The sequence below is a fragment of the Prunus persica genome, chromosome G2 (assembly GCF_000346465.2).
Source record: "Prunus persica cultivar Lovell chromosome G2, Prunus_persica_NCBIv2, whole genome shotgun sequence".
NCBI classification, from domain to species: Eukaryota; Viridiplantae; Streptophyta; class Magnoliopsida; order Rosales; family Rosaceae; genus Prunus; species Prunus persica.
The window spans coordinates 20,571,555-20,583,356 of NC_034010.1; the positions used below are offsets into that span (position 1 = coordinate 20,571,555).

General features: G+C 35.9%; 2 protein-coding genes across 5 annotated transcripts; both read right to left on the minus strand.

The window, feature by feature from the left end:
- On the minus strand, positions 1,191-7,562 carry LOC18786071 (polygalacturonate 4-alpha-galacturonosyltransferase). Of its 4 annotated transcripts, none has more exons than XM_020556968.1 (11): positions 7,282-7,562; positions 7,033-7,187; positions 4,975-5,009; positions 4,801-4,860; positions 4,559-4,681; positions 4,363-4,426; positions 4,239-4,282; positions 3,673-4,007; positions 3,217-3,574; positions 2,087-2,674; positions 1,191-1,931 (listed from the first exon to the last, which is right to left on the minus strand). In XM_020556968.1, exons 2-11 carry the CDS (start codon positions 7,172-7,174, stop codon positions 1,656-1,658), a joined length of 2,025 nt encoding a protein of 674 aa, XP_020412557.1. In that variant the 5' UTR covers positions 7,175-7,187; positions 7,282-7,562; the 3' UTR covers positions 1,191-1,655. The 4 variants fall into 4 exon arrangements, with proteins under 4 accessions (XP_020412557.1, XP_020412556.1, XP_007220901.1 ...); XM_020556967.1 differs by having other exon boundaries at positions 4,360-4,426; positions 7,282-7,509; XM_007220839.2 differs by having other exon boundaries at positions 7,033-7,205; positions 7,282-7,509.
- On the minus strand, positions 8,747-11,503 carry LOC18787440 (histone deacetylase complex subunit SAP18). Its single transcript, XM_007218500.2, has 6 exons — positions 11,321-11,503; positions 11,194-11,226; positions 10,190-10,300; positions 9,892-9,987; positions 9,166-9,237; positions 8,747-9,085 (listed from the first exon to the last, which is right to left on the minus strand). The coding sequence occupies exons 1-6, from the start codon at positions 11,420-11,422 to the stop codon at positions 9,053-9,055; spliced, it is 447 nt and encodes a 148-aa protein (XP_007218562.1). The 5' UTR covers positions 11,423-11,503; the 3' UTR covers positions 8,747-9,052.

The following is an 11,802-nucleotide window of genomic DNA, read 5'->3' on the forward strand; positions in this document are numbered from 1 at the left end:
CATGAACCTTTTGACATTAACATATACATGGGATTCTCAGTTGGATTGGAAGACAAGATAAAATATCTCAATCATTTTATCCCATGACATCATGGCCTTTTCACCCTCTTCATTGTCCGTACAGGTGCTCTGTTTGGCTTTGGTTTGGGAATTTTAATAGGTGGGTATATAGATAGGGATAGATAGATAAAAAGTGGTGGCATTTCAAGGCCTTAAGATAATGGGGGGCATAGATTATCCCAAGTGTTGATTTGTGGTTGTGGGAGATAGTGGGAGATAAAAGACTTCTGTTGTGCTTGGAAGATAAGAGTATCACATCACATCCAAGCAAAAGAGAGGATTGACTACCATTCAGCCAATGACACATTGACACCACATTTGAAGTATAGTCTAGACTAGTAATATCATTGTTCATGCCACTTTTTCCTGTTAAAATAGACAGAAAAAAAAAGCAGCATAAGTTGCACTTTACAATGTAGCAGGAGCACACAGCCAAATAATACAATATGTGCCCTAAACTCTTTTAGTTTATGAGAGTTCTATATGAAATGAATCCCTCATTAAAATGTACTTCAGATTCTGACTTCGTGTCTAGATATATGTTTTTATTTAATTGTCAAGAACAATGTTCACTCCGACGGGTTTATAGCTTGAATCACTAACATCATTTATAATTGCATAACAGGTCTCGTGTTCAAATTCTCCTGGTCCAGTGAAAAATAGTCTTGACTTGCAGGCCAGTAATATCAGATTTCAATTCTCATGTCGTTTTAATAATGTGTGAGATTGAGAAAGGTCCTTCCCTTTTCTAATTTAGACTATCACTTGTATTAAATACAAAAAGAATATGTGTAGGAAAACAAGTAAATACAAAGATGGGGGATAAGACTGGACAGCCCAATGGACCCAGAACACAAGACAACCCAATATACAAGGGGAGGCCCAAAACGAAGTGGTGTCTTATCTCTTATGTGGGTCTCATTATCTCTGTTCTTATCAAGCGCCAAGCATATTAGAAGACCAACCACTCATTGCTAAGGAAGGATGCAAAGAAAATTGCCAATAGAAGTACCATTTTCAACCAATTTGCCTCCACAAGTTTACATGGCAATTTCTGAAACGTTGAAACAGTTAAGTAAAGCAGAAGAACAGCCATCAGATCAGAGCACTCATTTCTCACATCACATGTATTACATACGATACACTAGTAGAGAATTAGCACTCATTCAACTGAAAGATCATTAAAAACATGACAAGCTCATGATCCAAGCAATTCATATATCATGTCCCTTACACGTTGCACTATCCAAGCGAGCAAGTTGTTCAAAGAATACAGAATCTTGGACATTTAATCCTAATCATGTCCAACATCTTACTTCTGAAACAAAATAAGGTATCAAGTTTATACAGGTCATCAAGGCAAAGGAATTTGTTGTTACCTTGTTACTATGGGTGAGAGAAATGATGGAATGGAATGGAATGGAATTGAATGAATTACAAAGAAGAATAAACAATGTGGATTATGGTAAAAGAAAAATAAGGGAATACCTCCTCCCGATGAACCAAACATAACCTAAGTGACTTGTCAGATGAAGGTACCAAGGAACAAGAGAAAGAGACTGAGAGAGAGTTTCCACTATTTACGGTTATAACGTTCATTCACTTAGCTTGCAACTGCGAATATAGGGATGATCATACTTAATGTACTTGGTCCAGTATCCTCGATACTTTGTCATTGCCAACTCCAGCCATGGTTTCATGTTGCCATTATAGTGTACAACAGCTGCGTTATCAAGCTCAGATCGATCAAGACTTGGATTGTAACCTAAACCAAGTACATGCCATGACTTTTGTAGTGGATGTGTGAGCCCATAAAACGTAATTAGCCCCGGAGGTAATGTTCCAAGTTTCCAAAGTGTCCTGTCTTCATTCTAAAACCAAAAAAAGGAAAAGAATTACATCAGATGGTCAATTTTCAGAGGGGTAAATAAATAAATAAAATATTTATTTAAACAAAAAAGCAATTGCCAAGAGTGATGCTCTTGTGGCTGATTTCACCCAAAAGTGCAAGATTCCAGACTCTCACCATGTTCTGCCACTTGTGATAGATACCAGTAATATCTTTCTTTTTCCACTCCTTAAGATCAAACATGTTCATTCCATAAGCCCATCCACATGCGTTTGGATCAAAGTTTCTTGCAATATGAGGATTTGAGAAGTTTAGGTACTTGTCAAACCGGTGGAAGCTCTCACCACAGGTTTCTACTGCACCATTCACTTTTCCATGTAGATCGACAGCCCACAATCCAGTTAAGTCTTTCTGAACAACAATATCATCATCAAGAAACAGGATCTTATCCAACTTGGGATAAACCTGTGGAAGATAGAACCTCAAATGGTTAAGCATCGAGAGATACTTGGGGTTCCTGTACTTCAGATTAGAAGCGCCAGATGAGAGAGTGGTAGGATGGTCAGCCTTGAAGTAATAGTTTTTCATTGCAGCAGACTCGAGCTGCCGCAGAACTGGGCAGTAGGATGAGTTTAACCACTTAAACTCATCAACATTTTCAACATGAATGGTGGCTTTTCCAGGAGGATTCAATAAGAACCACATATTCATGGCTCCAAAGTTAAGCTTATCAGTAACAAGATGGAATACGTGTTTTGACGGATCCTGCAATCGCCCAAGAAGCATAAATAAGTCAAATGAGAAAGCAAGAAACCTATTTCTGAGTTCAGTAATAAACATTATCAAGTACTACAGATGACGAACATGTCGAAAAAGGCTAGCCTACAAGGTTATGAGCCTCAGCACAATAATAAAAGTCCAGTCAACTTTTCAAATTTCCTATGGGTAAGATACACTAAAGAAGCAGCCCATTTAGGAAATATAAGCACAACTCATGATCAAACATCTTTTAATCATCTCATCAGACTTCCAAACCTAGCATATTTAAAGAAAGGTTATTGGGATAGATAATTAGCGTGTGTCTCTTAAGAACAACGGGGTGAATTCTATAATTTTCAGGCCTCATATACCAGAAATAGAACTCCCATAGAAGTTGAGATGCCTTGGATTCTGACCTTCCTCAAAAGTATCATAGTGATGGCAAACAGCAAGCATAGTTAAGAAGAATGGTTTCCAATTCTTTTGGAAACAGACACAAAGACACGCACAATTAAAACACCAGTATAGAATAAGACAGTTCAGCTCACCTTGGCGTTTGTGACAGTAGAGTTGACGACGACCGATGCAGCCAAGACGTTGTCTGAGAAGAGAGCATAATGATAAAGATTAGGATTTTCCAGGTTCTCACTTCTGGGGAATTTTCTCTTCTCAGGAGAAAGGAGGTAGTAATCTATGGTTAGGCGCATAGACAAGCAGTGGATTCCATTTGGAATGGTCTTAGCAGCTAACTGACTAAGAAATGTGCTCTGCTTTTTCAAGCTCCGTACTTGTTCATCTGCAGTCTGAAGCATTGCTCTCAGCTTCCCAGTGACCAGGTTGCAATCATACAGTTGCTCCCTCGCTTTTGAAAGAACTTGGCCCATAGCTTTTATTTTCTCGGGTGCACTACAAGCGAGTCAGGTGTTGATTTAGTACAGATAAAAGGAAGAGATGCAGATTTATATTAAACACTCAAGAAAATAACATGCCCACAATCATGCTACCTTTGAGATAAATCTGCATCAGCAGTTACATCTCCCACTGAACGCTGAGATTCTTTGAGTCGAGTCTGTAATTGTTGGAACAGATCAAGCTTGTTCTTCATCTTTGCAATACTTAAGTAGACCCTTGCCATTATGATTTGGTCCCGGATCAAGCGCACTGTTGAATCAGAGTTCTCATTCTCATTTTCTTTCCTCCAAATGCTGTATTTTCCCAGAACTGAAGAGTCAACTGATTTGGAGCGCTCAATGGCTGCATTTTCAAGCTTTACAATTGATTCATCATCCCGTTGTACCAACTCATTTGCACGCTTTTCGCGTCTCTTCTCTCTTAATTGCTGCAGAAGTGCTTATAAAAGCACATATTAGAACCTTCAGAAAAAATAATAAACAGGAGCATACCCAAGTAAACATAACCTTGGTTTAATTACAGTTTATTTCATTTCCATTCTGAGTTTGCAAACATGGATTAGACAATTTCAAGCAAGCAAGAACCATATAACAAGCTTTGACAAAAAAAGAAATATATAACAAGCAAAACATAGAGCACACTGGAGTATGATAATTACCCGTCGGGCTAGTTTTGCAGGATCAACAAGTTGAGCATGATCACCTGCAAATCATAATAAAATCAAAAAGAAAGCAGAAATGTTTTACGGACAACAGAAAGTAATGTTGAAAAGATATTACCACCTGAAGATACATCCACTTTAACCTTAGGTGTCTCTTGTCTAGCATCTACAGCTGTAAAATTTATCTTTATACAGACAATCCAAAATGCAAACAATCAGCAGCAAGCAACAAACGGATGACATTTTTGCAGCAGTAGCACACAAGATTTATCAGGGATGGTTAAAAAATCAAGAAGAAACATAACAGACGTACTAACCTTATCTGTAATTGAAGTCTTTTCCCCAATGACTTTCCATGAAGCTGACAAATTGTTTTTTCTGAAGAAATCAAGGCTCAAAGGCCCCATGTCATTCGTGTTGGCTGCAATTACATCAATGACCTAAATGTTGATCCAATCAGTGTACTGGTTAAAAAGAAAACTCAACAAAATATAAAAATTGCCAGCACTTATATGAATGACATGTAGATAACTCATAGATTCAATCAAGTTGAACTTGCCTCTTTTGAGAAAAGAGATTTGACATGTTGCAGCGCCAGCCTTTCTCTCCAATCGACATTCTGCACCAGTCAATTAATTGTTTCTTGTTCACAATTTTTTTATTGGTTCTGCTAGAAGTAGTTATACACTACATAAGATTTGAGACAGAAATTGATGGAAGTATGAAGCAATACCTTTTCACCAGGACTGGATAAAATGTCATTTTCATCTGCACAAATAGCAATAATCAATTAAAGTAAAACTGATAAAAGACGAGTCAACTATACTAAACCATCCATCGGGGAAGAAAAAAAAAATTATTCTGTTTGGGTTTGATGTTACAAAAAATTTCTAGATTCCAACAGGAGTTGGCCCAGGTGTACATGTAAACAAGATATAAACAGACATTTTTTCAATAGGATTCTTCACGGATTATAAGGTTGACCAATAATTGGCCGAGCATAAAACAATTGTGCAAAAACTGGTAAACAACTTCATATATTTGCTGCTTAGCTATGTTTTGCAGTCTTTGTTGAATTATTTAGCAAGCACCCTCTAGCTAGACCAGTGGACAATTAGTGCTTTGTATTGTTCAGTTCTTTCTTAATGAAATTATGTTTCTTATCAAAGAAACTTCATATCAAAAGATTGAGGAATTAAATTTAGAACATTAATATATCTGAGCCAAAGACAAAGGAGCAAACTCAAAACATGGGCACAACATGTGTTGTGAGTATTGTGACAGAAAGGCACATATATCTCTGTTTTTAGACACTCGAGATCAAGAGGGTAGGAAGTGCACTCCTGCGACCAACCTATGCAATGAACAATACCTCCAAAAGACACAGAATCCATGACACTTCTTCCATTTTATCACTTCAACAAAACTTCCCAATTAACTGAACTTATTTATCAAGACGTAGTCTTGGAAAGAAAAAAAAAAGTACTGCATAAAGTGAACCATACAAGCCAAGAGAATTTTTGTTGTATATTCTTGTCTACATTCTAATAAAAATAAATATTCTTGTACAATAGGCTGTATGTTCACTTTTTTTCGTTTCTATACATGTAACATTAGCAAGAAGTAAACTCTCAAAGTGCTATAATTTTTTCCCCAATATCTAAGAATAAACCTGTCTAACACAAAATGGAGTTGGGAACAGGTTTTTCCCAGTAACTTAACATCAGAATATTGAGCATTCTTTAACCACATATACAAGTATGTGACACAACTACAACAACCTCTTGTAAAGGTAAAGGTAAAGCATATTAGTCCACAGAATCGAAGTAAAACAGGAGAGATGCGGGACAGTGAGTTATGTGAAGAAATTAAATATATGAATTTAACGCATAAACTCATATTGTACAAGCCTAGTGACTTATGTGGTTCAGAATATGTATATGTCCAAAAGGAAACTGAAAATAGAAGTTACCACCTACTGAACTGAAAACAGTCTGCACCCCTCAGTTCTCATCTTCTTTATCGCATAATATACCCATAAATACAATTTGATTATATATGTCAACATCAAGAAGAACAAACAACCACTTTAAACCTGGAAATGCTTTGAATAATAGGCTAGAATGGTCCACAACTACTGCTTCATTTTATAAATACTAATCTACTCCAGTCGTATTTCCTAGCCAGCTCTCAAAAAAAACACAAACCAGGAAATGCCCAAGTGGTGCGCAGTTAAGCTCAAATATAATCTACCTACAAGATGTGAATGACTGACTACATAATCCATATACACCACAGCTGTTGGATAATAAAAAAATGTAAATCCTCATCAAAAGGATAAGCACGCTGAAAAAGTTAAATTTATCACCAAAATCCACTTATAATTTGCCCACTGATTTACCAAGACAAAGGTAATTTCTCCATTTTAATCACGTAAGACAATTGCAAAGTCTGAAACAAATGTAAAGCATTCTTCAGGCCTCCAAATACACTAGCATCATATTGCTAACACTTGAAAAACTAACATTCATGGTTATCAAAGCAGTAATTGTATCAATAAGGCATTGACTTTAACCGTTTTCTGATATTCTGAAGCAAAGAAAACAGCAATTGCAATCAAAAAAATGTAATTCTCCTTAATGCGAAGCAGAAAAGGAACCTAATTGAGATCTAGTGCAAACCTAAATTTAAATTTCACACAAACGGATACGTACATATAGACATATATACACATTTCTCAACATAAATAAAAAGAAATTAAAAAAAGAAATTAAAAGAATTGAGCACAGACCAGATATGTGGAGGCCACGGCCGACGAAGAAAATCAAAGGAACGAGAAGTGAAAAGAAAATAAGAATCGCAACAGGGAATCGAGATCCGAAGGCTCGGTTTCTCTGGACGCCCGCACTCGACAGCCCGCGCTTCAACGCCATTGCCAATCAATACCTAGAGTTAAAAATAAGACTAAAAAAGAAGTCAGAGAATCAGCCAGAGAGAGAGAGAGAGAGAGAGAGAGAGAGAGAGAGAGAGAAGAAATTACAGAAGGATCTTGAGGAATTGGAAGTGAACAGTGTGGCTAAGAAAGCCTAATGCGAGCCAGAGACTCAGAATCCATGGAAGGGAAAAAGTGAAGAAGAAGAGAGTGAGGTCCTTGAGGAGTGTGATTTCAAGCAAAATTCCACGGCGAATTTGTTTTGTGTTTTATATAATTTTGGTTTGGGAGTGTTTTGCTTTCCTTCTCGCGTCTCTTTCTTTTCTGTGGCCCAATTACACAACAAACCAACACAGAATTTAATTAATTAAATAATTCTTAGTGTTTTTTCTATAATAACGGATTTAACTACGTCGGCCACCCAAAAAAGAAAAACTACGTCGGCCATCGCTTTCATTATAGCTGTCATTGTGGCTACTAAAAAAAGCCACGCATTGTGGCGCTTTTATTCAACACATTTTAGAAGTCCCCAAAGAAAAATCAAGGGAGATAAATCACTGTTTATTTATTTATTTAGGATATTTTTTTATTGAAAAGGGCGATAGTATACTAAATTCACACACACTACACGGATGTTAGAACTCAAATCCAAAACTTTGCATAAGAGAATAAATACTCCAAATTACTACCCTAGTGAATCCTTTACAAAAATCACTATTTAAAGCTTACATTATGCAAGCACCATGTTAAATTGGTATTGAGTACCACTTCACCATTTACTTAACTTCTCAGAACCATCTATATTTTCACAATATAGTTCACACAATCATAACCGTCTATATTTGATGTTTTTCTTCGAGGGTCATTCATGTAAAAAAAAAAGAAAATGTTTGATCATCTAAAATATACAAAGAAATATGATTCGTACGATAAAACTGAAACAAAATGTGTGAATAATTAAATAGCTAAATAATTTCCAATTTTACCAATTTTTTGGATTCTTGAAATATTATATCACATAAATAAGATGTCCTTGTTTTTCTTCAATAAGGACATACTAAAGAAAAAAAAAGAAAAAAAAAAGGACATACTAAAGATTAAAACATTTTGAAATAGAATCCCGTTTTAATCGTTCCAGTGCTAACCTAATCTTAGGTTTATGTTCAAAATTATATTTGTTAGTGGAGTATAGGTAAATTAGTTGAGCTCTTCCATCTCCATTCATACGAGACGAGGTTTGAAACCCAAGCACCGGGTGAATATTACAGATGCAACTATTGTTAAAAATAAAAAAATAAAAAAATAAAAAATAAAAAATAAAAGGTGCCAAGTATGCCCTAGTTCTCAGAAATTAACTTCTGGAGAGATCTGGATGGTTTTGCATATGATGTGGTTTTTGCTCCAAAATATAACATTTTAGCCTTTTTTTCATATATTCCACAAAAATATGGAAATAATCAATTACATTCTTTAACAATTTCAACTCTTTCTATTTTACTCCCAAACCCTCTACTTATTTTCATTCTTATTTTGGTTGCACTGTTCCATACCAGCGTTCTTTCCAAACACTACCTTGCTCTTAATTTCCATCCTATATATTATACTGAAATTTCAGATGTAGTGCTGACACAAATAAGGAGGAATGTTTCTATGGTCATCCTCATTTTGATCGTCTCATATCCCTTTACATCAAGCAAAAAAGTTCTTACATAAAATTACCTAAGCGGATAAATATCCGAAAAAGCAATACAAGTATAAACAAATTCAAGCTACCATGGCATCTTCACGGCCTGAGTAGCAACCATGGCAGTAAAAGCATGGTTGCCTTGGCTTGATGATAGAGCTATGGTCCTATGGTAGAATGATTGCCTCCGCTTCTTTACATAATCGCCACATCCAAGTAATCTCCAATCTGCATATCAGAAGCATAAGTCAGAAACGGGGGATGTCAGTCAGATATATAATAACCGGCACGAAAAAGAACATCTTTACCGCAAAGCCAAGTTCAGCCAAAACTTTGGCATCATCTAATCTTCCATTTCCATAAGAAAGCGTCCTCCCCACCTTCATGATGCAACACTCAGAAGTCAGAATCTAGTCACATATCTAATTTGCTTATCAACCCACAAGAAATATGTGCAGTTACGTTAACTGTAAATATTAGTTATCGTGACTAAATTTTAATTCAAGCTGTCAACCCACAGATGGCACAACCTGCTGTCAGGTTTGAATTCAGATTGGCATATCATAAAGAACCTTTTCTCTTTTTATGATAGGCGTATCACTAATAGCACCTAAATTTTAATCAACAATGCAATCCACTTTTACATTGAAAACATCAAACTTCCTAAACTAATCAATAAATTCAACAAAAAATTTCATCTGCGCATTTTTTTTTTCCTTTCCCTTTTTGATGCTTGAGCTTGCTTGAGCTTCTATTAATAAAGGAATTTGTAGAAATGAAGATATATAAATAAAAATATTGGCAAACAAGCCACACAAAGATCAAACAGAAATTACAAAACCAATGCAGTATGTACAGAAGGGATGAGTCAAGTCAAAACAATGACCTGGACAAGATTTTGAAGAGAGTCAGGATATTAAACATAAACCTTGCATGCATAAACATCGGAAGTTGAGAGATGAAAATAATTTAGCATTAACTATATGTGGTTTCAACATATGTATGCTGAGAGAGAGAGAGAGAGAGAAACTAACCTCTTTGACCACGAAATGGCCATGCCTATCTGGATATACAATAGCAAAGGACAGTTTCGCATTTCTCCTTCTAGCTGCAGGAGCAACCTCTTTCACCTGAAAATGAAACACAACCAATTACAAGACCCAAATGGTGAAAATAAAGAATATGAATAACTATCTTCACACATGCATATGGTTATGCTATGAAAAGAAACATGAAAATTATATGTGTACCAATGCAGACATGTAAGTATGTGCATCCACACAATGACATATATGATATACACCACACATGGAAGAGAGAGAGAGTTTCAACCAGATCAGTTAACTCGCGAAGATTAGCATCTTTCCATGTATAAATTTGAACTTCATCCTTAGGCTCCTTTCCTCTCACTGCAAAATCTTCATTGGTATGATGACTTCCAACCTAGAGAAAAAGGCCAAGAAGTAAAATCATAACAATGTGAACAACTTCCACATATGACTTTTGTCCAGAAAACTAAGAACTACTAGATCTTCAATAAGCAGAGACAGCCCACCATATGTACTGTGGTCAGTCAGCTTACATGTTTTCTCTAAAGTTTAAAACAACAATAAACCAGTTTCGACATGTTGTTTCTTCAGGTCATACAAATTTCTTGACATCTATGTCCCGTCTCAGTTTCAAAATGACACTGCCTTGGTAGCGGCAATTGAGAACTGGAAAAATTATGATATACATACGGGAAGAAAGTACAAGCAAGAGAACAGTGCAAGAATCAGGATAAACACAAACAACATAGAATATCCACAATCACTTGTAAAAGACAAAGACCAAGCTTTATTGAGAGAACTTAGTGAAACTCTATAAAACCATGCAATGAAAGTGTACACATGAGACAGAACATTGGCAAAAAATTTCCTTTTTTGCTGCTGCACAGAAAACCGAGGGAAGCATACCACATAATAACCCAAAGCCCAACATTGCCCATATAGATGGACAGAGACAAACTTCCCTTCTGAGTCCCAGAAAGGCTTCTCCAAAAAGTTGAAAACCCATCATATAACAATAACTTTCCCCTTCTAAAAGTAATCTCTAAATAGAATTGAACATGCTACAAAATTATTGAAAGCAAGTGCCCTGTATAATGGTTTTGTTTTTCGTACTTGTTTAGTATTAAAGCCAATATATTTTTCTCACTTCTGAAACCATAATTCTCACGTATCATGAAGAAGGGTTTCTTAAAAAAAAAAAAATTTAACTGAAACTTATGAGCAACATAAATCGAATTACAGCCCAACCACGCAAACCCAGTTCATATATGAGCATGGGTAACATACCTTAGTGAAAACTCGAAGCAACAGGGGACAAGTCTGCAATCCAATAAGAACCCAAAAAAGAAAACCCATCAATGTAACAAAAAAATAAATTTTTATAAAAGAAAAGCTAAAAAAACAAAAAGGGAACCTTTTCGCGATCGACTGGCGCAAAGCGAGGGCGAGGAGGAGAGCGAAGACCTCTTCCCTGTGGAGCTAGTGCTCTCTTCGGCGCTTGGGCTACTCCAGCCATCTCTACCGACTCTCTCGATGCTTCTTTCTCCAACCTTCTTCTGCTTCTGTTATTCCCTCTGAGCTTTTGTCTTGTTTGTTTTAAACTTTGTTTTTCTGATTCTGGGCTGGAAAATATATTCTAAGCCTTCCAATAACAATGAGTTGGGTGTACTTGGGCCAGGAGAGCCTAATTGAGAATGATCCATTGTGGGCCAAATCCTAATTTAACTTTGAAATTCCTTGTTTTAATAATAATAATAAAAATAAAAATAAAAAGTTCGATACTTTTGATTTTTATTTTTTTTTTCATTTTTATCTTTGTGGTTTGAGAAAAGTAGTTATATATTTGATTCAACTTAACATTACCATTTTTTAATCAACGGGGTCTAACCTAATAGA

Excerpts from the sequence above, each read along its gene's own strand:
- LOC18787440 (XM_007218500.2), bottom strand. The coding sequence starts at position 11,422 with ATGGCTGGAGTAGCCCAAGCGCCGAAGAGAGCACTAGCTCCACAGGGA. Across the intron at positions 11,227-11,320 it reads CGCCAGTCGATCGCGAAAAG|ACTTGTCCCCTGTTGCTTCG; the intron begins GTTCCCTTTTTG and ends ATTGGATTGCAG. Across the intron at positions 9,238-9,891 it reads GCCATTTCGTGGTCAAAGAG|GTGGGGAGGACGCTTTCTTA; the intron begins GTTAGTTTCTCT and ends TGCATCATGAAG.
- LOC18786071 (XM_020556967.1), bottom strand. The coding sequence starts at position 7,174 with ATGGCGTTGAAGCGCGGGCTGTCGAGTGCGGGCGTCCAGAGAAACCGA. Across the intron at positions 5,010-7,032 it reads CCGTGGCCTCCACATATCTG|ATGAAAATGACATTTTATCC; the intron begins GTCTGTGCTCAA and ends CTATTTGTGCAG. Across the intron at positions 4,682-4,800 it reads AATCTCTTTTCTCAAAAGAG|GTCATTGATGTAATTGCAGC; the intron begins GCAAGTTCAACT and ends ATCAACATTTAG.